Below are 26,703 nucleotides of genomic sequence, written 5' to 3'. Positions count from 1 at the left end.
TAGAAACCGCCACCCGCGGCCGCAGCGCGGAGGGGCCGTGGTGAAATAGGCGCACCCCCTTTCCCCCCGCTCGGAGCGGGAGGAGGGAGTGGGGGGCGGAGCGGCTCCCACCCCGGTCCCCGCAGCCGTCGGAGGGAAGCAGCCGCGGGTGGGAGCGGGCGGTGGGCGCGGGTGGGCGGGGAGCGGCCGCAACCTCCCCCTCACCGCCCGCCCCTGCCCCCGCGGGCTGGAGGCGATGGCTTCGTGCCCACCCCCCGGCCGCCCGGGGAGCGCCGCGGGCGAGCGCGGCTCCTGCGGGAGAAGTTGAAGGCTGCCCCCCCCGCGGGCCGGGCGGCCGGCTGCGAGGGGGCGGGCGGCGCCCGGTGCCCGAGGAGGAGCCCGAGCATACCGGGCGGCGAGGAGAGCTGGCGAGCGGGCGGCGGGGCTTCATGGGCAGCTCACGCCAGCATGGTCCTCTCCCTCAACGGCAGCCACCTCTACGGTAACCTCCGGCCCTTGGTCCTGGGGGACCCGCGGGTGCTGGGCGGCGGCAGGATGATCGCCGCCGGCTCCTGGCCTCCACGCAGCCTGGCGAAGCTCGGCCCGTCGGCCCCCCCGTCGGCGCTGCCCACGGCGAGCCCCCTCCCCGCCAATGACTCCCAGTGCGGGGAGCAGATTCTCAGCTACGGCAACGTGGAGAAAGTTGTCATCGGGGCCGTCCTCTCTCTCATCACCTTGCTGACCATCGCCGGCAACTGCCTGGTGGTCATCTCCGTCTGCTTCGTGAAGAAGCTGCGGCAGCCCTCCAACTATCTCATCGTGTCGCTGGCCCTAGCCGACCTCTCGGTGGCCCTGGCTGTCATGCCCTTCGTCAGCGTGACTGACCTAATCGGCGGCGAGTGGATCTTCGGCCGCCTCTTCTGCAACGTCTTCATCGCCATGGATGTCATGTGCTGCACGGCCTCTATCATGACTCTCTGCGTGATAAGTATCGACAGGTGAGACACCCGGCGGACCGCAGTCCGCTCTGCCCTCCCGCCGCCCCCCGCACCCGGGGGCCGTCCCCTGGGCACCGAGGACGGGACCTGCCGGGAGCGGTTCCGACAGGGCTCTCATTTGCCTCCCCCGGGTCCCTTGGAAATGAGTTGGAGACACGCTAAAAGCACGGAGGGAGGCGAGAGCAAGCCTTGCGGGCGCTCCGTTTCGAAGGAGCCCGCCTGAGCAATGCGTGCTCCCGCCAGCCCGGGTTAACTGGTTATCCCGCTGGGTAACTTCCCTGCTAGCATTAGCGTCAAAGCATCAGAACAAACCTGTAGCTGACCTTTATACGTTTTCTGTGGCTCTGTACAAATAATGGGGCATTTGCAGCTTTAAAATTTGCAACGTGTCTTTAAGCTGCTTTATATCTCAGCTAGATTTGAGCTGGTTCTTCCGAAGCCGGTGACAGTGTAACCTCACTGAGCTCAGTAGAGTTTTATCAGATCCGAGAAGACGCAGGAATTATACCTTTTAGGATTATATCATTATTCTAGGACAATCCCAGAATAGCTCCATTTCAACTAAGAAAACCGTTTTTGACAAATAACGTTTTGTTTGAAGGAAAAATTGCTTTCAAATGTTTGCTTTTAAAAAAATTTCCTCTGCCCTCTTAAAAACCAAACTATGCTCATTGACATTTAGCTTCTTCTGAGAGATAAAAGCAGAGAAGCAATACGGAGGTATGTACAGACTGCAGAAGAGTATCTTAGACATTTACTTCTGATGTTAAGTCCATACTTAAGATCTCACATTTGTCCATGTCTAAGTTCTCCTCTGCAAAGGAAGGCTAACAGATTGCTTTATTCCTGCAGGTCCCATTCTAAAGTAAGTTGCAGCCTGTAACCTCCCTCTTCCACAGCCTAAATCCCATGCCAAGAATTTTAGTGGCTAGAGAGAGACTGTTAACTTTACAACTCAACACAGTTAGCAGAATCGAAGAACTTCCTAGTTCTTCTTAGACTGTAGTAGTTGTTCAAGTCTGATATCCAACACCATCCTTGGCTGTCTACTTCAGAAAGTTTTCTGAAAGAACTCTGCATTAGATTTCTGCAAAGAAAGTCTTTCAAAAGAACTTCCCACAATAACTGTAGATTGTTTCATGCCAAGGAGCATCATGGTTTATATTAAATCCCAAACTTTAACTTTTTCATAAGCATCTCCTGCTGCAATGCCATTTCGTCACTTGTTTAATGGCTAGCAGTCACCTGAATGCTGCAAAGCATCTTGTAGCAGTGAAATCCACATGCAGACTTTGAGTATCAAAGGGTGGTGGGTTTTAATCGTTGTTGTTGCCTTGAAATTTACTGTCTTTTAACTTGCCTAGCTTATCTGCCTTCCCATTGTTATTCTCTCATTTTCTATCCTACCTATTTTTAAGATAGGTGATTTCATTTTTCCACTCTCTCAACATAAAGTATTTCCCTTCTTTGATCTTGATGTCCATCTCTGAGCTCTCCACCTCCATTTCTAAGAGCCTTTTGAAGTCAGGTTAACATAGTTAAGATTCCTTACCCAAGAAAGAACGTGTGACTGATTCACACTGTAGCACTGAGGTAGTTTAGTTTTACTCTTTTTTCACTTCTTAGCTTAACATTTGAGGTCACTGCTGTGTGTTGAACAGGGGCTTTGACTGAACTGGTCACAATGATGATTGCATTTCTTGCTGTAATCTTTCCATTCTCCCTCCTTTTTCTTTTCCCCCCAAAATACCAACAAGAGATATGGTTATGTATTTAGATCAAAATAGAACCTATTTTGAAAGACTGATCTTTGTCTACAAGTGCTGGTTTAAAACTGAATTATTCTCCTCTTGTCTTTACATTCCTACTTCTATCACTGAATGTTTGTTGAACATGATCTCTTCATAATTCGTTATACTACTGTCTATTCCCTACTTGAAATCAAAATTCTATGAATCACGATGCTTTAACCTCAGTTACCCAAATCCATTATATAGTTAAGATAGGTGATGTCATAAATAAAGGAGACGAGCCAGCAATTCATTAGCAAAATGTCTCTACCACATGGCAATAAAAAAATTGAAAAATCTCCATGATTTGTAATCCCATTTAAAAATAAATAATCTTACACTGTTGTAACACTGCTCAGTAAGGCCAAAGATTAGCTTGGAATGTAATTAATCTTTGAATAGTGAATAAGTACAAAATATGCAAACCAGAGAGAAATGAAAATTAAATGTGGATGATGAAATGTTGCCAGTGTAGCATTGATTTTAATGGTGCTAACTTACTGGCAGTGGTTCTTGCACTTATGTAGTAGGAAAGCCTTGAATGATCGGTGGGAAAGATTCATCTCTGGGTGAGGTGTGTGCAAATCACAATGCATGTAGTGCTTTAGAGGGTCATTTTTCCATGGGTTTTATGGTAACACTTGCATGTTTTATATTATCTAGGAGGACGAGATCTCTGATGATACAGCCCTTATTATCTCAGTCCAAGGAATACAAAACCAAGATGAACCAGGAACCAGGAAAGCAGAGAAGGAGTGAATGAAATTCACCATCCTTCAACCTGGCCACTATTCTTGGTGCCTTTTGAATAAAGTGAAATCTTGTAGCACAAGACATTTGTTTGGGGAGAAGGGTTAATATAGGGCAGAAAGGAACTTTTTTGAAGAAGAATTACAAATTGCGCTGCCACCTGGCTCTTTAGGACAGTTTAGGAAGCCTTTGTTATGATCTAGTAAAGTGTCTCCTGGAGAGAAAGATGATGAGGCTGTTGCAGGCAGTGCAGAGACAGCAAATAAGTTGGATATTTAAAAATTCTCATTGTTAACCTCTAGGTTCTTCCTAAAACAGATATGAGAATCAGTTGAAGGTAAACAGCGGAAAGAATATTACTATTGAATTAATATATTTTTCTTTTTAACAAGTTTGTTACAAACTCTTAGGCAAAGTTTTTATGGAGAGTTAATATATTTTATGAATGTACAATATAATATTAATATTTTTATTAATAATAAGACTGCTATTTTTTTATTAAACAAACGAATATAGTTGGTAAAAAAAGAGGCTTTGAGGCCTTTCCAAACAGGGTAAAATGGGTAAATTGAGGAGGCTTTTTGATTTGTTTCTCTTGCACAAATATGTGCTACTCAGCTCATGCCACTGAGAGCCCTGAAATGCCAGCAGCTGGCAGGCCTATTGCATGCAGAGATATTTTGCTGCCCAGCCCTTAGCGGCGAATGTGTTTTTCAGCTGAATTTATTAGTTAGAAAGCTCTGAAAGATGCAGATTAGCATGGAGTCTACAAATGGGCTGGTTCCATCCTGTTGGGGGAAAAAAAAAAAAAAAAAAAGGGTCTTTTTTTGCTAGTCAGACTCATCAAGCACTTCTCATACTTTTAAAGTTGTTTCTGCTCTTAGGCTGTATAAAAGTTAAGGCTGCAAAGTAGATGTTAGTATGCTATTTTGGGGATCTCTAACTTTGTACAGGGTCCAGAAGAAAGAAGCTAGTTTGAAAAGATCTTTTTGTTACCTACAAAGAACCAAATTCATGAAGATCATGAGATAATGTCCATAGCAATACCAGGATTTGGACTATTATGCTTTTCTTCAGATCATATCTTTCATTTCACAACATGAAAACCCCCACAAATCTTTATCAGGGTGACCTGAGATGAGCATGTTATTTCTGAGGTGTCTTTATCTTATTTAAGCCTCCACTTTGGAAGAAGGCTATCTGCTTACAAGCAGGTCTTTTAGAGCTAAAACAGATGTGATGGAGAAACAGAGTATTTCATCCTTTTTAAATTTTGTAAGAATGTAATAGGCAAGACAGCTTGATACCCGGACAATCAATATTACCTTCACTATACTCACCACCCATGATATGAGGCATAGCTCTGGAGAAAGGTAGGAGTTAACAGAGAACTTGGCAGGATAATTGTGCACCAGTGAATAGTAGCCTTCTTTAAGCATTTCTTATTAGTGTGTTTGGGTTTTTTCTCTCAAGGCTCCACTTTTCTGGTTCTAAATTAAATAAATTATACCACATTTAGACTCCTTTACATTTAAGAGTGAACGAATAATTGGGAATTAAGTATGAGGGATGAATGCAAACCACATCTTAGTGGGTGAGTGAACATATAAAGGGAATTAATTGAATTTAAACTGGTGGTGTTTGCATGCTGATTCATCATGTTCTTCTGACCCAAGATAGCTACAGAAGTCCTGTTTTGGAGAGTATCCATTGGATAACTGCATAAGTAGCAATTTTTAATTCAATTTAAAAATAGCTCTTTGGCTTAGAAAGTGATAAAGTAACAGAACTACTCAGATACAGTTGACGAATTATAACACTTTCTCCACACCCACACAAGTAATGAAACACTTTTTGGGGAACCTTTCCAGTCTGTATCTTAGCCAACTATTCACGGGTATTCCAGACTTCCATTAAATTGATGAGGGTTTAGAATTTGTATGCAAATGATACCAAAGTATCCTTGTTGATCCCAAGATTTTTATACATGAGGATCAGTCCTCTCTTCCCCGTTTGGTATCTTTTGCCATACTCTAAGTAAGTATGAGTACTTAAGCTTCACCTTAGAATATGTCAGTCCCTAAAAGCTCACCCATTTCCAGTGTCCTTGGTGCATGCCTGGAAACTGAGGAGGCCTCAAAGTGCCTAACAGGAAGAACTTGGGGCTAAATTTAAATAAAAACTTAAGCACTTTCAGTAGATCCCAGATGTCTAAATTCTGCCTACATCTAAAACTGATAATGTGACCTGAAAACCCTGCGAATGATTTCCTAAGCCTAATGACACCTAAGAGCCCTGCGTGGCTTCCCACTAGCTATGAAACTCTTCTTCTGCCTTCAGGCCATGGATGGAAAAGCCTGCAGTCTGTTCTTCCAGCCCTGCTCAGTTCCCTCAGGAGATACAGATAGAATATATATATGTAGAGATAGATAGGAAAAAATCCTGTATTTTGGATCTATAAATAATATGGGCACCCACCAGCAATGCCTCCCATGAGATTTTATTCAGTATATATATTTACACAGAAATAACTGAGGAATCGGGAAAAATCTAAAACACGCCATAGGGAAAGTGTGTGGTGGAGTTACTGCAATTTAGGTTTATATTGCAGAAGAAAGTTTTGGGGTCAATGTGGCAGATAATTCCTAATCACCACCAACATCACAAGAGCCATTCTTTCCATTGTTCATCCTGATAAACAACTGTACTCTTTCTGAGTCTGTAAATAACTTGTGTAACTATGAAAGATACAGACAGCATCAATACACTCAAGTGGAAAAAAAGATTTGTTTTTATTCCTTTCCATGTAGTTTTTCAAATTTAGTCCATTTAAAGAATATTCCTCAAGTTGTTGTAGATTCTTTTTGCAGAAAATTTCTTGACAAACAGTTCTGCAATCTCCGTTTTATTATTTACGTTTAAAAGAGATACTACGTAAATTTTTGCTCCCAGATCCTGAGAGGAAGAAGTTGAATTGGAAGTTGAATTCATTAAATATTATAAGGCAGTATAATGTATATTTCACTGAGAGCCAGCTCCAAAAGAATAAATAAAACTGGGGTGTTTTGCTGTACTAACACGATCACACTTCTTTAGGAACCCTTCTGTGGCATCTTCGGGTATCTTCTCCATGTCACATAGGCAGCCAGCAAGATGTGCAGTTACTTGCACTGTAACCTGGTACAGACATAGCAAAACAATGCTTCATGACTAGACCACCAGGTGCGCAGTAACTAAGGTGGGAGGTAGCAAATAAAAGATTTTTTATCAGACAGATGGACTGTTCTGTGAAGACTTCACAACTTGTGAGTAAAGGGGGTTCCTTTACCATCAAAACAAGTGGAAGTTTTGTCCTTCTGGAGTGGGAACAGGCATAAGATCTGAAGTTTAGTGTGTCTTGTGGCTGCTGTAGTGGAGACTAACAAAATTTGGGAAGCTAGAAGACGTTCTAGAAAAAATCTGTAGATTGATTATTCTATTGCTGTTATATACTGGATGCTTTTAAGTTGTGTTGCTGGAAGGGAGTCACAGGAGACGCAAGATAATCTACAGGTGGCAGTGAAAAGGTGATTGTAGTTGGTAATGTTCCAAGATATGCATGAATGGGGAATTACAGTTCAGTCAGTACCAGGAGACTTGCAGTTACACCACATTTATGAGAATGCCTTTTCTTGAAATTGTATGTTGCACTTTCCCCCCATATTTGAAACTATCTTCTATTTGCTCCTACCAGGGTTTAACACTGGATGAGTTTTCAGAAGTGATTTTGGGGTCTCTAATTCTTGGGGGTTCATCCAGACATTTCAAAGGAGCCTGATAAGTCAGAGGTAAGGGAACATTAATTCACATTTTTGCCAAGCAGGGCATTCTGGAGACATTTTAAAAGTGATTTTTTCCTGTCAAGGTCACAAAAATAGTTTCCATAAGTGAGGTGGGATCTGTTTCAAGATTCATGGGAAAAATGCAATTCTAGAAACACTCCTCTTAGTTTTTGAAGGGAGCTTTCAGACATATATCCTGATATAAATCACAAACATGCAAATACATATCGTAGTGGCATGATGGTGTAGTGTAACCTGTGTACACTAGCATCAAACTATATTTTCCTAGAATGTTCTTCTTGAACTGAAAGAGTATCATAGAACAAAACATCAAAGCATTTGTAGTCATATCATGTTTGAAGCAACATTACTATATCACAGGTAGCACATTCTCACAACCTTCTAGAGGAACAGAAATTAAACAAGGAACGCTCTTTGACTTTTCTGGGACAATTTTGTCTGAAACTGATTTATAAAAATCCTTGTTAATTGTATAAGGAGAATATCTTATTTCTTTGAAATAAACCCAGTATTATTTTTAACATTGTGGTAGAGTTTGAAACATTTTATCAGAAACATTTGTGTCAATTTTTGAAACAGAACATCCTATTTCATGTGCAGTTGATATTGTACATATAGAACTGCCTTTCAGCTACAAACACCTCTCTTTTTTCCTCTCTCAGTATATCACACAAAGATCTGGTCCTTCCTCTGTGGGCTAGGAAATCTAAAGAAAGAGCTGGCCACTGTAGGTCTTGGATGAACATGAGAAATAGTTGAGTCTGCCAAGGTGCAGACTCAGACAAGAAAGACTGGGGAGCAAAATCACAAGTTCTGATATCTGGCTGTACTAAGCATGAGCATCATAAAACAATGCTCACTGTGGTTTTGTCCTAATAGTCATTGCTATTTGTAAGGTAAGGATAGTTTCTTTCAGCTGGAAAGCTAACAAGTTTTAGTTTTTCATGTTGGACTAAATACCCAACTATTTCTAAAGGACTGATTCATAGTATATCTATTCCTATATATACTGAAGATAGAAAAAAGAGATGAAAGTTTTTGAGTGAAATCTTACTACAAAGGTTAAGTTTTCCTTTCCAAAAGACTCCAGTAATTAAATATGTCATAGGGAAAATTTGTTTCTATTCTGTTTGAACTAACATAACAAAATTGAAGTGTGGCAGCTTTGCATTTCTCCTTGCACCTTGCTGTTTACTTAGAAGGCTTTATACAGAACATCCAGATTATCTGATACATATAGGTGGTTCTGTACATACCAGCATGTACGCAGATCAGGTAGTGATTCACCTCTAACAGTAAACAAGTTTTCTGAGTAATGCATAGACAAGAATGAAACTTCTAATAGTGCCAGTTTTTCTAATAACACGCAGAACTGAGATGTGCAGGGAAATCGAGTCAGACTATATTCTTTCTGTCTTTATCCTGGTCTTTGCTATCAAATTGTGAGCTAGCACAAGAGCCCTCTGAAGGGGTTAACATCATTGTGGACAGCTATTTCACTGCAAAAGAGTCATGATTGTTTTTAAAAAAACAACCCAAACCACAAAAACAAGGAGGAAAATTACAAAAATAACTTTTTTAAAGTAAGGAGAAACCAGGGTGAAGTCTATTCTTAGAGGTACATTGTGTCTTGATGAAAAAGCTGGCGGCAGAGTTTTTTCCTGAGACATATTAAGGAAATGGGTGTTTTTTTTGGTACTGTCAAAAACTTGAAATCAAGTTTTTTAGCTTGTAGAAGTTTAAGTTATATAACCACAAGGAAATTTAGTTATCAATTTTTTTTTTACAGTTTTTTATGTTCCTTTAAAGAGATTGTGGGAAATGGAGCTAGAGCCATATGAAAGATAGTGCTTTTTTTCACATTGGGAACTATTTGTCCGGCAGGGTGCAACATAAATGTCATCATGAATAAAACCCATAAAAACATGTTGTGATTGTCATGAATAATTTCAGATACACAGTACCATTTGCCAGAATAACTTTTTGTAGCAGTTTTCCATGTGGGTTGTTAAATTTTGTTTATTTGCTGTAAGTTGTCATTTAACAAATAGTCAAAATACTAAATCGATGAACAAAGAGTGTTTTCTTGCCACGAATTACTTGGAAATATTTATATCCATGACCCAAAACAGCTGCTGACAAAATGCAAAGCTTTTCTTTAATAGTCTAGTAAGATGTTTTGATGCTAAAAATAGTACAGCTTTGGCTTTAAAGACTTAATTTTTGCATTGTTATGTACTGCAGTTTTCCTTTTACCTTAAGAGTCTGCATTTGGAGACCCACTTCTTAGCAAAGCAGTTTTAGCAACAATACCAATTGTAATCTCTAAAGAGTGTATTGTGTCATATTAAAAAGCTATTTTTGCTACATAAGTTTGGCAGAACGTGATCTTAATTTTTTCAAAAATAACTGGAATTAAAATAGCATAGTGGATTTTTGCTTGTGAATTGGAGTTTAACATTTCCAAAGACTGTTACTTAACACAAAGATTCTGCACTTCTGCCTTGGTGTTGAAATGAAGGGAGCATCTTATCAAATATCTGAAACACCTGCAGTTTGCAGTAAGCTCCTTGAGATGTCCATAAGCTAGCTCTGGTGATTCATCCCACACTGATGCCAAAGTTCTGCTCCTAAATTCAAATGCACGTTTGAAGTTGTCAGCCTGGCAATATGAACTGATATTATTGGAAGCTGTAGGCACAGCAATAAACCTTAAATACTTTAGTCTTTTTCTACACAAAGTTGATGCCACCACATCTTAGAACATCCTTAGAGTTGCTAATTTGCTGAGGAGAAAAGCAAAGGAAAGACATACTCACTGAGAGATGAGAAGAGCTTCCTTCCACGCCACTTATTTCACTGCTTTCATTTGTGGTGTAGCACTGTAAAATGAACAGAGAGGAGAGGTTTAGGATCCTTGATAAGCTCCATATCCTGCTATCTTTAAAGACTTTGAAGGAGGAGACAGTCTATCATCAGCTGTATCTATTTCTGTTTTAGCACAAAGGTGTAACTCTAAATTCTGGGGAACATGAAAAGGCATGGTAAAAGAATCCACACACACACACTGAGCTGGACAAATGATCATTTCTGGATAACTAGTAGTTAAATCTGGCCTCAAATTTTGTCATTCTGTGCAGAAAGCCCAGTGAAAGAGGGCCAGAGACTCCTTTCCTGACAGGAGAAAAGGAAAAGGTTTATTCTGCAGACTGGATGTACTATGTTTTCATGTCTGTGAAGTTGGAGATAGCAGTTTCTGTTGAAATTTGTTCTGTATTTAAAAAATATTTATTGTTACAGATTTTGCATGATTTTATAAAGGAGGAAAATTATGAAAGATGTTGCTGAAGGAAAAGAATATACTGTTGTGGAACTTATTGCGGGCAGGCCCTTATTCTACAAGACACATTGTCCTGGCTAATTTCCTTTTTCCAGGTTTCCTGTCTAGTGATCTCTAAACTTACTTGGAGCTGGCTTTGCAAGAGTAGACCCAATAATATCTGAAATGGGGAGTATGGATTTCTGGATGTGGATTAAATCTTACTGAAGCAGCCAGTGGAAAAAGCCAGCTACATGGAACTGCAGCGTGGCAAGTCTGAGGAAGACCCAGGAGGTTCAAAGTTCATTAGACTGGAGGACCAGTTAGCTAGAAAGAAGTAGTGACCATGTGCCCATTACTTCTTCATTCCCAAACCTGCTGGTGAAAATCAATAAATATTATGACAAACGACCTATTAAATACTGTCGCTGCGAATGGCTGAACATACAGGTTTTACCCACTGCAATTTGGGATTTGCTGCAGTTATTTTTCATCATGAAGGGGACATTTCTCCCCTTCAACCTTCTTCTTCAGTTAAGGGGCACCTTGAGCTGTGTATTTAAATGTTCTAAGGGATTGCAAGGGGAAGAAATATTTGTAAAGTAATATTAAATTGCTACCAATTTTCTATTTCCAGCTTATAGAGGAAAGCTTGATCTGACCAATTTATTTATTGAAATTAAGTTCCAAAATATCACCGAATAAGACATTTTCCTTAGAAAATGACAGCAGGCAGGAGGATTACATGGGAAAGGAGAACTTGGAATCTGGAGTATAAGTATGCTCTAAATAAGTTAGTTAAAATGAGTGCTAAGGAAATATATGACATATAGCTGAGAGATGTGGTGGCTACAGTAGGCCTGACAGTCATTGACATGAAAGACGATGAGACACAATAACCTCATTCTATACCAAATAACAAGTAAACAATACACTGCTAAAATATCAAGAGAAGGCAAACAAATAGCTGTTTTTATAAGTTACAGGGAAGGAATCACCTTATTATCTTTTGATACACACCTGTTGTAGAAGTCTTTGTTGGAAAGGGCTGTGGAGAGCATTTTTCTAAAAGGTTCATGAATTGCAGATACATGGTTCGATCTAACCTCCCGGCTTCCTTCTGTGATCACTTCCCCTCATGCTGTGCTCTCTCCAATCCACTGCCTCTCCTTCCAAAACAGGTTGTGAATTCTTCCTATGATAGGACCTATTCACATTAGGAAGTGAGATAAGCTTTTAGTTCCATAGACAACAAGCCACTCCACAGTCTGCATCTTTAAAAAAATACTGGTATTTCAGGGGATCAGAATGGGATGTTCTGTTATTAAAATATTTTATGAAATTGAGATGATTTTGCTAGATTTTTTTTTTTTAAGTAACACAAAGTTATTTTCTAGTGATGTCTTTCAATACTTCAGAACAAGCTGGTTCAGTTCATTTGCTTGTATGTGAAAAGCAGGGTTCAGTGTGCCATTGTGTTTCTAACCAGCCAGTTCAGGATAAAAAACAACCTTCAGATTTTTCCTTCATAAGTTTCAGAATGAAGACCAATTTGAAAACTTTCCTGAAACACAGAATGGCTCTTCTCATTCTTCACACAGCACTGCTGCATACCTGTCAGTATGTGACTCTGAGCAGAGGTAGCTTATTCTTCTAGTGCTTTGACTAGGGTTGTACTTAGTTACTCGTACTTTGGAAATTTATCACAAACTCCGTACGTCATGTTTTGGGTAGTTTGGTTGGTTGTTGTTTGTTTGGTTTTTTTTTCAATTGACTCGGCCTTACAAAAATTCTTTTCTTTGTTTGCTGCTATTCTCAAGTAAAACATCACTGATCTAAGTTAGTCAGACAGAATATACTGGTGTTTGAGAAGACACAGGGTCCTTTTTCATCTCAGACTTCTTTATGAAACAGAATTATTTGCACGCTTTCACTGCTTTAGTACCTCAGTTACAACCTAAAGTTGCCATTTCTCACTTTTATTCTGTTTGTGGGTTTTCTTCTTGCTTTCATATCTATTTGCATTAGAGTTCCTTTGTGAAAGGATCATGTTAGTGAAAAGGGTATTTTATGCTGAACTACAATGACAATGTTTTAAAAATATTTTTCAGGAAAGAGGTCAAAGTAAACCCCACAGTGCCCATTTTCTAGGAACAGTAGGTACCTCTGGCTGACATTTCGACAGGTAATATAGAGAAAACCCAGACTCTACACCGACTCTACACAAGATGCTTTGTACATCCCAATGTTTAAAAGTAAGATTTCTAATAAACCTGCTTTAGACTTTGATTTTCCTGTGTATCTAACACAGTTTATTGATATACTCTAGTGGTTTGGGGTTTTTTTCTGCTAAGCTTGTGCAAAAAAATTTTAACTTGAGGCCAACATTTACAATTTTTACATACCCAATACACAGAACACAGCAAAATGTTTGTGTGATTTTTGACAAATTCAGGTCTGCCTTCAGGCCTGTACAGCTATGGACAAAGCCAAAAATGTCCAGGTAGATTAGTTCTGTATTGAGATTCATCCATAATGACGATATAGGTGTTCCTTGGGGTTCTTGCAAAATTGCTGTCAGGAAGAAGCAGAGGAGAGTTTGGACCAGGTCCTTCCAGTATTTTTCCTGTCTCTTCAGAGAAAGGGAGTGAAAGAAGGGGGAGGAGGGAAGAAGTATGCTAGAGGGGATTGTTCCTTAGGTGTTTTTTCTGGAGATATTATGTTTAAATTGCTTGCATTCAAGGAAGGGAGGGAACATAAATATCAGCACATTTACATAGCTACTCCCTGAAGATACTTTGTTTTAATATAGTGGTATTATCAGTTCAATGAGCTGTGATTTTTCATTTCATTCATCACTTATACTGTGGAAGTTTCTGAAATGCTTCATTTAATTGTACTAAAGACATCAGTCATAATTTTCTAGTTACAGTTGTAGGAGGCTTTCATTTTGAAACACCATTATAACTTTCAAAATAATTCCTTTTAGGCTGATGTTTAGTGTCAATCCAAGTGTGACTCATGTAGTACAGTTGGAGAAAATCACCTTAGCCATTTCTACGTTACAAGAGCCTGAAGAGAGTTTTCATTTTAAAAAAGGCAGTTTTTCATAGCTCTGAAATAAAGCCCCCACACATTTTAGCTGAAGGTATCTGTTAGCATACCTGAAGAAACACAAAAAAAAAGCCTGGTTATGCAACTAAAGCACCAACCTTGGCTTGTGACCCAGTGGTCAGGGTCTATAGGCTTCTTTTGTGCTTCTGGGCAGACCACTTAAGCTGTATCTAAAGTGACAGCCTGGTATGCTCAGGGCAAACACCGATACTCAGGTTCCCTGATCACTCTGCAGAGCTGCAGAGCTCTGCAGCTCTCTATGTGTTTAGGCTTTCTTCCGCAGAAAGCAGGGGTCACAGGAGTCCCAGGGTCTTATGCCAGGATGGTGCAAGGGAACAGAGTGCTCAACTGGGTGCAGGGACTTGGGAGTTCTGCGTTTTTGTGTTGTTGAACTGGACATCCCTGAACTGCTTCGGCAACCTCCTCCTCCTGAGAACCATCGAAAGGCCTGGTGTCCCATCCCCAATATGAATCTCCACCAGTCATCCTGCGAAACTCTCCATGCTGCCTCAGCTGCATCCACAAAGGCATCCTCCCATGGGTGTCTGCCGGCATTTCAGTGCGCTGTCTGAAGATCCTCCTAGAGTTTGCTCACGCTTCAGTTTCTTTGTAGCATATACATCCTGGGATCCACCTTGCTGCCAGTTACAAAGAGTCATCTTGTGTGTGTGTGTATGTGTATGTGCCTCCACGCACCTGCGAGAAGGCTGTAGGCTGATACATTGACCAAAATACAGGCACAGATCCTGTGGGTTATCAGCCTGCCTCATTGCTTACCTAAGGGATGTTCGTGCTGGTGTCTGGCAGAGTACAGAACTGAGAGAAAACACACTGCAATTTTTATTATAGCCCATTTGAATGCTTGCACAGCACAGGATGATCCCAAGAGTGAGATATGTCTGGTGGTTGTCTCCTGGCATGTCTGCTTTGGCCTGGCTGAAGCCAGCAGGCTGGCCTGGAATTACAAACGCTTGTCTTTGCCGCAGGAGAACACCAGTCAGGACATGGGAGGGCAAGAGATCTGAGCTCTGCAAATGAGTTGTGAGTTTGAGAACTAAACCCCCTTCTGAGGGCAGTAAAGGACTGGGGTAGGGGATATGGTAGAAGTACTGCAGACTCTGACAAAACCCTGAAATCTTCATTGGCCTTGACAATACCTCTGGAGTGAGGGACAAGAGGGGTAAGATGGGAGAAACCAAAAGAGGAAAACATGAATTTTCCAGTTCTTAACCTGCAAAACGTATTCTTTTCCATTCCTCTATTTTCTTTTGCTCAGGAACTGCCTAACAGAGTAGGAATTTCATCTCAGCTGGTGCTTCAAGGAACCATATCTTTTCTTTAAGTTACTCTCCCCCACGGGAAAGGCAAAGCTATTCCTATCAGAAAATATCAACTCTATGGAGTGCTTCTGCCTATCAGCTGGGCAATTTGGGTTATCCTTATGACATCCAACTCTCATTTTTCTGTACTGGTTAGCCCATAGGATCAAATTAAGTTCAGGGACTTATCTTCAGTTGTATAGGTGGCTCAGGCCAGTGAGCAAATGAATCATCTAAGGCTTTATATCCTTTAAAAATGTAAGCATTCAGCAAAAGACCATAGTTAATACCTGTCTTCTGACAGACTGTAATTGCCAGAAGGACTGTGAGGTTTATTGTGCAGGAGGTAGAAATGCTTGTGAGTAAGGATCAGAACATGAGATTAACGCCTCAGAAACTAAGGTCATCATAAAAATTACTTCCAGCGCTAAAGCATCCCTCCCCAATTTTGTTATTAAAAAAGAAGAAAGGATAGAGCTGTGGAATTTTCCACCAGTGCCTTTCCAAAGCTAAAATAAAGCTTTTCCTATCTTAGTCTTCTCAAATAGTATCAGAAGGTTAAACTATCTTCTTTGCCCCCTCAAAAAGGGGCCAGGCATATTGTAATAACTTAATAAAATGAGATACTGCATCATACACATAAAGATGAAAAAATAGTCACATAAGACAGACATCTGAATATCTAATTGCACGTGACATGTAACTAGATATTCAGATGGGTACAACAGCTGACATGATGCAAATTCGTTTTTATGAGTCTAAAGTATTTTGGAATAATAAAAACATGCTCTATATGGAATAAACTGAAATGTGAATTTTAAACAAAATAGTGTTTTCTGATATAAATCACAATATTGAATATAGCAATGAACAGCCATTTTTGAAGATGTTTTACTTCTCCTTTTTCTCCTTGATTGATGAAATGACTAGACAGCTATATGGTAGAACAGTGGAAGTTATACCATGATATGAAGCAGTAACAATTTACAAGGGTCTGGGTCTGGCCTGCACTCATGAAGAAGTTTGTGTGTATACTATAATGAATTCCATGAAGAATTTTTCAATGAAAATTTGACATCTTGCTTAAAAAAACCCGAGAAGCCCTTCTCTAGGGAATATTCCTGAAATGGTAGCAAGATGTATTATGAATTATACTTTGTTTTATATTTTGATTAATACAGTTTTTGCTTTTGAAAAGAAAGAAGAATTCAGGAAAAGTTTTTTGGCTCTCTTCTCACTCCTCCCTCCCTCCTCCTCCCCCCCTTCCCATTATATCAATGTTAAATAAAGGGAACTTGCGAGTAATCTAGGGAGAGGGGTGTGAAAGGTCAGAAGTGGGTAGGGTGTCCCCTGACACAGTAATCGATTTTATTTTAGAAAGCATGAAATTGTTTTTTATTTTCTCTTGACCTTGCACATTGTTGAACCATGTAAAGAAAATGGATTCTTCCTATGTGTGACTTGCTGAGATTTAGAGTGCTTTTAAAGTGATACAGATTATCTATCAAGAAGTGGGGTGAGAAACACTTTTGAGCTCTGTATATAATTAATCCTATTGCACTCAGTAAACAAACCACACTTATATACAGGAAACCAGAGATTAAGAAATCCAAAGATAGAGTTCAGACATTTTGAAAAATTTTAAAAATAGGAAGTTTTCCATTACAGTGTGCAATTTAATTCTAAGTATTTCACTGCCAAATCTTTTCAATTTTCAAATGCATCTAGACTGTAGGAAGCTGGCGAAGGATGCAATGGGCTGAAATCCTTTTCCCTTCTAATGTCTCCTACCTTTACATCATTGGTGAAGGTAGAAGAAGGGAAATATACAGGCACTGTTTTCTCCAAAGACAATTAATCAGACCTTTTAGTTTATAATACAAAGTATTTATTTGGGTAATTGCAAAATATTGGCTAACATTCAGGCAGTGTTGCAAGATACATGTCAGCAATTACATGTTGGGACCATTTCTTCCAAACAGCATATTATTGTAGTGGAAAATCAAAGGCTACTGAACAGTTTTGTCAGAAAGCTAAGAACGAGGTGGTGACTGGTGACAAATACTTCAGCAGTCATGCAAGGGAAAAATAAAAGGCAAAACATGAGGACAGTTAAAATAAATTTGCTAAGGTCTGAAAGGAAAGAGGAATATGGTTTCAGAAATTACAACTAAGATAATGGCAGTCGAGCGGAAAGACATTGCACGTCTCTTTCTGGTAATACAGTTGTTATGCATTTCTTAGAATGAAACCAGAAAGCATCCCCCCATCTATAGGATGGATGTCTTAGATCAGTAGGCAAAAATGAAGAGGGAAAATACAGAGCTAAGAGAGAAATAGAAATAAGGCAGGACAAGAAAGTGAAATAAAAATAGAATGAGTGAAATAAAAGGATGAAAAGTGAGCTAAAATAAAAATACAAAGTTGCGAAGTTATGCAATATGAGAGGAAAAAGTACAGAGAAACCAAAAGAAACGTAAGAGAGGAGACCATAATATTCTTCTATGCAAATTACATTCTTTTAGAATGAACAGATATTTAATTTTGATTGACTTCATCCTCCCCCACTGCCAGGAAAGCCTACACTTCTTGAGTTCTATCAAAAATAAACCCCTACAATGATTTTTGAGAAAAAGAAAAATCAAGTAAAACTTTTACTATGCCCAATAAAAGTATAGCACTGTATTCAATATGTACCCACTAGAACAGCAGGAACAAATGTCCTCCTCTTGTAAAGAGAATTCAAGGAAATACATGTGATTGAGAGTAAGAAGGGGGATAATGGAAAGTGTTAACCTTACTGACAGCAAAACAAATATTTCATTCCAATTCTTCCAAGTATTAAAATTAAAGTATGACTGTTTCAATAATAATGTTGAAATTGAATGAAATGTGAAGCATAAGCACGTAAAAAAATAGATACCAAACCACACATTTAAGATCTTTCACAATACTGCATTCATCATCAACTGAGAAGGATGAACTAGAGCTTTAACCATTTCTAGCAAATGCAATTAACATGTGGAAGCCGGACACTGTGCTAAGACATTTTATAAACTGTGTACTGATACATCACACAGAAAAGATTCAACACTTAACTACATGAAGCACAAACCTAGTTGAACAAAGTACTTTTTTCTCCACTGAATAATGATTTGATTTTGTCAGTTCTGCTTTCCCATTCAAACATTGTACAATATTTAATGGTTAGGTTTTAAAGTGACCTAATTCATATTCTGAAAGATGTCATATATGCAATGAAATCAGTAACTTTGTTCACTTCTGGGAAGGAGAAAAAGCATTTTACTGCCTCTGAAACATCCTCCTCTTCCCAGACAATAAACGGGCAGTTATCACAACGTAATTATGAGGCTAGTCTGTACTGCAGAAAGGCAAGTGTCAGTACTGTCACGCAATGATTAACAAGATTACTTTTCACATTACAACACCACAGTCAAACACTGTAATGCTCATGTCTCAGCACTTAGGTCTTTTTTTTTTTTTTTTTATGTTTCTATCCCTTCACTTCTGTGTCAATTACTTATATATGTGATGGGAATAGCATTTCTCTGATCGGCTTGTATACCTTATTGTATTTAAAAGAAGGTCCATGGGACAGAGCGTCTCTTGCTTAGTATAAACACATTATTTTTGTAAATATTTCTGAATGCTGGGTAGATTTTAGCAATGGCGCAGTGCTCCTATTCTTGTGGAGTGTCTCTTAATGTTCCACTGAGTTAAACAGAGAAATTCTGAAAGATCATGAGGCAATCAGCCACTGAAGGGAGATCTTACTAGTTCTTCAGAGTAAGTTATTATTGCAGGTGAATCGTTAGACAGGATTCTATAGAAGTGGGTTGGCAAAGAAACTAATACAAGGATATATGTATTGAATCCAGAAAGCTGTTGTATTAGAATAAAGAGCACAAAAGTAAAGAAGTAAACATTTTTGTGTCTTTGAAATAAAACAGCTTTATTACTATTTTAAAATACAAAAATAGGAAGAGTTGAAAGAACCTGAGGTTAAGCACAACTTCTAGACAGATGGTAAGCGGTAACAACAATATGTCAAGATTCCTGGTAGAATTAGCTATAATACATATCCGTATAATTTCCAGTACAATGTTTCTATTTCTATTCCATAATCTGTTTCATAAAAGCAGACAGTGAAAGATGCTGATCTGATTCTGAAATAATTGTTAAATCAGGTCAGTGAACACTGAGAAACTAATATGGACTGATTAGAACAGAATTCTATCTGCCTACTAAGTACATGGAGACCAGAGACAAAGGAATTACATGTGTGTGCTTCAAAAGTGGCACGAGAGATGCAGATGTCATGGTGCATTCAATTTGTTATTGGGTGGGGCAGGAGGCTTCAAAACAGTTTTAATGCTTTTAGCTGTTAGGTTTTCTATTACTTTGTGACTTTGATCACAGTGAGCAGCAAGTCCTTTCACTTCTTTATCTTTCAGCCATATAACAGAGATTATAAAGAAAGATTTTGGACACAGGATCCCAAATTGGACCATCCTATTACTATTTTCTTTCTATTGTTGAAGTTGATGCTGCTGTTAAGTCTCAGTTAAATTTCTGGATATTTCAAAAGGTGCAAGGACTAGACCTATCTCATAGTTTCCAGTGTAGCTATGAACAATTCACCACTTTTACAGTTTAAATATTGCAACTATGTTTAGCTTCTTCAGAGAAAAAAAAAAAAAAAAAGAAAAAACCCACAAAGAAAAGGAAATGAACTATTCTACTGCTGAAAAAAAAACAGGTTCACAGCACACACACAGAGAAAAGTCGTGCCTGGCTAACCTGAAATGCAAACATGCCTGGCCCTGCTGACATCTTTTTCTTTCTTTTTTTTTTTTTTTTTGAGGGAAAATTGGTATCTTCTTCTACATCTATAGAATCACTAATCAACTCAGCAACATGGAAGATCTTCCTGAAAAGTTCTTCTAGTAGATGATAAGTAAATGGCAGTATGAACACATTCCACTATAGTGCAGATAAAGCAAACTACGTATCACAATTTCCTAGCTTAGAGAATCAAGTGAATATATTTACAAGAAAAGAAACAGTATTGAACCTTTCATATTCTTTAAATATAGTAACATCTAGTGGGACACAGAGATGATCCAGTTTCTACCTTGATAATCACTGTGCAAGCAGTAACATTTATCACAACAAGCAGATAGCTAAGACGAACATAATGGGAAGAGGGAATACAAAGAGTCACAGAGAGACAAAATGATGTGCCAGAAACAGACACCAGGGTCGGTGGACGCTGGTTCATTTTGCCATATACCATTCTGCTTTCCATATATATTACATCTTAACACTTGCTGTAACATTTAATGTATTGAGCACACTGTATTAAGAAATGCTGCTGTGATCTACAGTCCAAGTAGATGGCAATGGAGACTTTTTTTAGCCCGTTTGGTTAAAAACTATTCTGTGTGGTCACTATAAAGCATCAGTATAAAAAAAGCCAGAATGAAAAAACCTGCAAACTGAATGATCTCAGGAGCAGTCCTATACAGTTATAATGGTTTTATATTAAATTGCCTATACAATTGCCTGTCATTAAATGGTGACAATTTAGAGGTAGTGGGAATGAATACTGGATCACGGGGGAGCCAGATTTTTATCAAGCAAAAGGAAAGAAAGGACTCGTTATTTTATCTTTTCCATTGTTGGTGTTCACTGGGTGAATGGGGCAAATGACAATTGTGTATGATAGCCGATGAAAGCACCCTACCAAGGAGGGAGCTCTTTACCCACCACCTGCGTTTGAACAGAGCTCCAGAAAGAGGATGGCAAGGGATCATTTTTCCTTCCTAGAGCTGAACATCCTGTGTGCACCTCACACCTGAATGGCACTGGGGCAAAGGGGCAGTTTCTGATCCTCCAGTGGAGAAGAGGAGACACTGAAGAAATCATAAGAAACCAATCCAGAATGGGGGTGTGCTTGTGTGTTTAAACACGTGCTTAAAAAGAAATTTACTCTGTCCCTTGCCATTTGCCGTCTATTTGGTTTGTGTTGTCTGTTCTTATTTTGAGCTCTTCGAGCAAGAGGCTGTTTTCCAGATTTCAGTGATGTAGTACAAAAAAATTCCCATCATCTTTTTGTTGTTGTTGTACCACTAGATACTAGTGCCAGGTTCTCCCTTCTCATTTTTCTCCAGTCACCCTGCAGCCTTTCATCTTGGAATGGCAGCAGGACCATGACTGGAGTATGTGTTGTGCTTCCCATAGTGTTGCCTGACATGCTGTAGGATCCTGCACTTTGGTGTTTGGCCTACATCATCAGGCAACACTGAATGAGAAATGCCATGACCAGTTTATAAGAAATTAGGGCTGTGCATCTGCAATACTGTGCTTTTGGGGAGTAACCTACATGTGGTCCTCACTGTGGTGGGTGTAATATGGATAGATGCCTTGTCTGGCAGAACCATATACTCAAGAAACTCAGAGGAGGAGGAATAGGAAATAGCATTGCCCTTCTTTCGCAAGTGAGAACTGAGGCACAGTTTCTTCCTCACCAAGATCAAAATGAACATCTGTGGCATATAAAAGAAACAAATCTCGGAGTAACAAGTCTGAGACACTTCTTTCTTGCGGGGGATAGCTGAGATACATCAAAAAGTCTTTTTAGGGAATTTGACCTCATTTGATCCCAGCAGTAAGGTCTCAAGGTGTTACATATTTTTGAATGGTACCTTAAGCTCAGCTGATTTACCTTTAGTAATTTTTTTTTTTTTTTTTTTTTGGACAGCAGTAATTAAAGATTAAGCATTACAAAGCGTATTTTTGCAATGAATTTGACACAATACTTTTGAAGTTCATGAATCTATTAAGCCTTGGACGCTCCAGTGTATTAGACAACAGTAGTGATTTACATTATTTTGAAGTAGCAAAAAAGTTTTCAAGGGTAATGGAGTAATGGATTTCGCATGTAGAGATAAAAAGATAACGCTCCTTCATTTATGCCTGCTGACTTCTTTATCATACTACATTTAGCAAAATGGATAAGGCAGAAAGGATGCTGGTATATTTTTATGTTAATTAATGTATTTTAATTTCAAATAGCATTTTTGAAGCTCAGATAGCTTCCAAAAAAGTGGTGCCAGGGCAAAACTAATGAATTTTAATTCTTTTCAGTATACTTCTGCTTTCATGAATTTTTTTGTTATGTTCTGATGCATGAGAATACATCAGCAGATATTCAGAGCATGCATAGATCTGATTTTTACAGAAATCCAGTTTAACTTTTTTAGCTACGTAATAAAGCTTACCTTGTGTGTTATTTTTAATGACTAATTGGGTAATTGCTAGAAAAATACATACTTCAGGAAGACAGGCGACTTTCTAAAGATTTTTTTGAGAATAACACATTGTAAGTGACAAGTAATCTTTCTGCACAAAAGATGTTCAATTGTTTTATAGCTAAATTGTGATGTTCTCAGACAAATGCGTGCAACTCTTGTCCCAGAAGGGCTGCAGCTAATAATTTACCCTTGCTATAGTTAGATTACTTGAAGCAGTACAATGTAGCCCTTAGGTAGTTAAATTCTGAAACTGCTCTTCTACATATTGGAGTGCCTCGGAAAACTCGCAGCTCCTTGAGAGCACAAGCAGTTTCAGCTGTGATGGTGTAGAACAGAAATTTCCATGGACCCTACAGTGTGCTCACAGCCTCTGGAGATGTTCCGGTGACTATATTCTAATGCTGATGGTGAGGGGAACAAGAAGCAGTCTTTTACAATAGAGTGGTCCATGTATTGCACTGCTCTAAAGTGAGATGGCTTTAATACTTGTTCTTAGCTTATGGCCCCACCAGGCACAGCTTCACTGGCAGAATTCTGGCCTGCTGTAATGTACTTGTGCATGCTGTTGAGAATAAGGCATAATAAACCATTTCTGTCCTTTGTGCAACACTTGACATAGCACTAATATAAAATCAATGATGTTTTTGAGAGCGATTGTTGTTACTCATCAGAACAGATCATGAAATCATGCTTCTTTCTACTTCTAGAACTGTAGCATACCTGGGGGCTTGTATAAAGCAGCAGCACTGGCCATAATTTACTGCATTGCAGTAAAATCAACAATGCAGCATTCTGCAGAACCAGGCAAATACTCAGATTTGATTTGCTTGGTGAATAGGGAAAAAATGCTCAAAAAAAAAATTTTTAATCACATTACTATATTTCTTTTTTGTAACCCTTCTAAACCTTCACTGTGCAACTGAACACTGGTAGGTCTTGAAATCAAAATTTTGTTCTAAAACATAATTTGAAACCATTTCTTTTAAAAGTAACAGAGGGAATTGCACTGATTTTTCTCAAAATTCTTTCTTTTGGGAGAGGTAAAAAAGAACAATTTGAGAAGTTAACAGTAACTCATACCTAAGTTCCAGTTGAGCAGAAACCAGAATTCAAAGTAAAAATGTTAGGTGTAAAGAAAACTCCAAAACATCTCTAATTCCATCTAAGAGAAACCTCCCATAGTTAGAGAAGCATTAAAGACATTTTCTGTAGTTGAGAGTAAGCGCAAACTTCAGATGTTGCTGTCCAGCTGTATAGGGCCACAGCACTTTTTTTTTTTTTTTTTATTAGAAAACCCACATAGTTTAAGCTATGACAGCTTGCAAAATGTAGAAGTTGGGAACTGATTTGTTTGGATTGTTTTTCTATGAAAACTTGACACCTTCTAAACATATTTCTTACCTTTTTATTAGTTACCACCCAAAACTTACCTCCTGGGAAAACTATGTATTTTCCCCAGGTCTTTTGAACTGACAGTGTGGTAGATTGTGTTTTTTTTCAGTAAAAGTTTGAACATTGAATAAATATAATAATAATAAAAAAATTCCTTTCTAATAATATGATGATAAAAAGATTACTGTAGTATTGAAATAATCTACTCTTTTCACAAATTTGCAGTTTGATGTTCCCATCTGAAACATGAAAGTGAGAAAGACAACTCATCATCACAATTTAGGGATCTTCATAACTGTAGAATATGTAAGAAGAAAGAAGATCAATGCTTGCTTGTTTTAACTTAACCATGTATTCAACACAAAAAGTGGTAGGCTTTGTGGGGGGAGCATTCATCTATACTCCCAAGATTTCATATGTTAGCCAAATAAAATTTAGGTTTCAGAATTTATTTAAAAGCCAAAAAAATGAGTTATCTGCATGAAGATTGTACAAATTCATTAAAATCACAGTTTGTTGTGGCCAATGGGAGATTTCCTCCTAGAATAAAAGACCTTTTATGCAGAATATCACTATACAGAATAGCATTATAAATCTTAATATGAAAACCGCATGATTTTACAAGTTTGAAATACATGCAAATAGAGTACTGAAAAATGTAAAATAAAAAACATCTTAGCCAAAGATGTTTTATTTTAGGGCAACCTATGTGAAATAACTTTTATCAGTTAACCACTGCTCTATATAGTAACTCCAAATTATCGTTCTAGGTACCTGGGAATAACGAGACCTCTTACGTACCCCGTAAGGCAGAATGGGAAGTGTATGGCCAAAATGATCCTGTGTGTATGGCTCTTATCAGCCTCTATCACTATACCGCCACTCTTCGGCTGGGCCCAAAATGTAAATGATGAGAAGGTTTGTTTGATCAGTCAAGACTTCGGCTACACCATTTACTCCACAGCAGTTGCATTTTACATTCCAATGTCAGTGATGCTTTTCATGTACTATCAGATTTACAAAGCTGCCAAGAGGAGTGCTGCTAAACACAAGTTTGCTGGTTTTCCCCGTCCAGAAAAAATAGAAGGGATTTCTATGAATGGAGTTGTAAAACTGCATAAGGAATCTGAAGAATGTACTAATTTTTCACGGCTCCTAAAGCATGACAAGAAAAACATTTCCATCTTTAAAAGAGAACAGAAAGCTGCCACTACACTTGGAATTATTGTTGGGGCTTTCACCGTCTGCTGGCTGCCCTTCTTCCTCCTCTCAACCGCCAGGCCCTTCATCTGTGGTACAGCATGCAGCTGTATCCCACTGTGGGTTGAGAGAACTTTTCTATGGTTGGGTTATGCAAACTCTCTCATTAACCCTTTTATATATGCCTTCTTCAATCGGGACCTGCGGACAACTTATCGCAACCTCCTGCAATGCAGATACAGGAATATCAACCGGAAGCTATCAGCTGCAGGAATGCATGAGGCTCTGAAGCTTGCAGAGAAGCCAGAATTTGTTCTGTAAGGTCATTCGTCCTTTACTATGATAGTTATTGTTTTACCACTTGGCTTTTCCCCCACAGATTTGAAAGAAAAGTTGTGGGAAGAACCAGGCTTATTGAGCACTTTTAAGGCAGTCATCAAGAAACCGGAAGGTAGCAAGGTTAATTCTTGTACAGCCCACCAGTGCTAGTGAGCCTGGAGAAACAAGAATTTGGGTGTAAGAGGAATACCAGAAAGCGGAAGGGTGCAGGATGTTTGAGTTGCCAGTGAGGAAAGACCAAAGTTGGTCTAACCCATTTGTTTGGCCCTTAGCCCCAGATAACTTTTAAGACGTCTGAATGTTGGATGCATTTTGTATCCTAGAGATTTTTTGCTGTAATAAAGACCTGAGAATGATAAAAAGTTCAGTATAATTCCTTGCTTTCCACTTTGTTATTATAAAAATAAACTATTTCATAAGAAAATGGATCAAAGAACTTCTATTGCTTAGAAATACTCCTTATTATAAAAGAACATATGTCCATTAAATGTTAATTTACTGCATTGTCTGAAAATAAAGTACTGTGTGAAATTCACTGTTGCCTTTGCACAGCAACTATGGCACTGAAAGAATGTTACACTTCCAATGTGAATATAAGGGTGTACGTAAAGTCACATGAACCGACATCTACTGCTGCATACAGTCATGTAGCACAATTAGGTTCAGTGCTGCTATGCCAATTAAACCACGTAAAGATCTGTCCTATATTTCTAACATAACAGAACAAATATGTCTGATTACAGTTTATTTCAGGAACTGACTGGTCTTTGCTCATCTTTTCTTTCTTTAATTCTCTTGGCTTTATCAGTTGAGGTCTTCTTTAATCTAGATGGAGACTCTATCTGTGCTCAGGTCATTTCTGTTGATATATGGCTAGTCCTTGTTCCACTTCAGTAGTTAATTTATTGTCTATTTGAAAGCTCTTATAGCTTCTTGGGATTTCTTTCCTTTCTGAAATCAGTAAGAAAAAAATAAACCTAAGACTTTATGACAGTCGGAGAAATCTGGATTTATAAACTGATTTTGGTCATCACTTTGGTTTAAGATTATTTAGAGCCTTGCCTTGTCTAAGAATCAAAATAATTTACTGTTTCTAATTCAAGTTGTTTCCCCCACCACTGCAGCTCACTGAAGTATTTGATTCTACTTCTCCTGACTTTGGTAACAAAGCTCTTCCCTCAGTGGAGCAGGGTCAAATATTATAATAATATGTATATTTTAAATTTAATAATAATAAATACATTAATTATATTAACATATTAGTAGTAATGTATTAATATAAAATTAACTTATTATGTAATAGATTACTGTAGCAACCTAAAAT

At 38.7% G+C, this 26,703-nt stretch overlaps 1 protein-coding gene across 1 annotated transcript; it reads left to right on the top strand.

Annotated features, from left to right (window-relative positions):
* Positions 1-389: 389 nt before the first annotated feature.
* On the top strand, positions 390-25,803 carry HTR7 (5-hydroxytryptamine receptor 7). The gene is made up of 2 exons (XM_030487651.1): positions 390-977; positions 24,611-25,803. The coding sequence occupies exons 1-2, from the start codon at positions 448-450 to the stop codon at positions 25,359-25,361; spliced, it is 1,281 nt and encodes a 426-aa protein (XP_030343511.1). The 5' UTR covers positions 390-447; the 3' UTR covers positions 25,362-25,803.
* Positions 25,804-26,703: the final 900 nt, after the last annotated feature.

Source organism: Strigops habroptila, chromosome 5 (genome assembly GCF_004027225.2).
Source record: "Strigops habroptila isolate Jane chromosome 5, bStrHab1.2.pri, whole genome shotgun sequence".
NCBI lineage: Eukaryota > Metazoa > Chordata > Aves > Psittaciformes > Psittacidae > Strigops > Strigops habroptila.
This window is presented reverse-complemented; position numbering and strand designations above follow the sequence as displayed.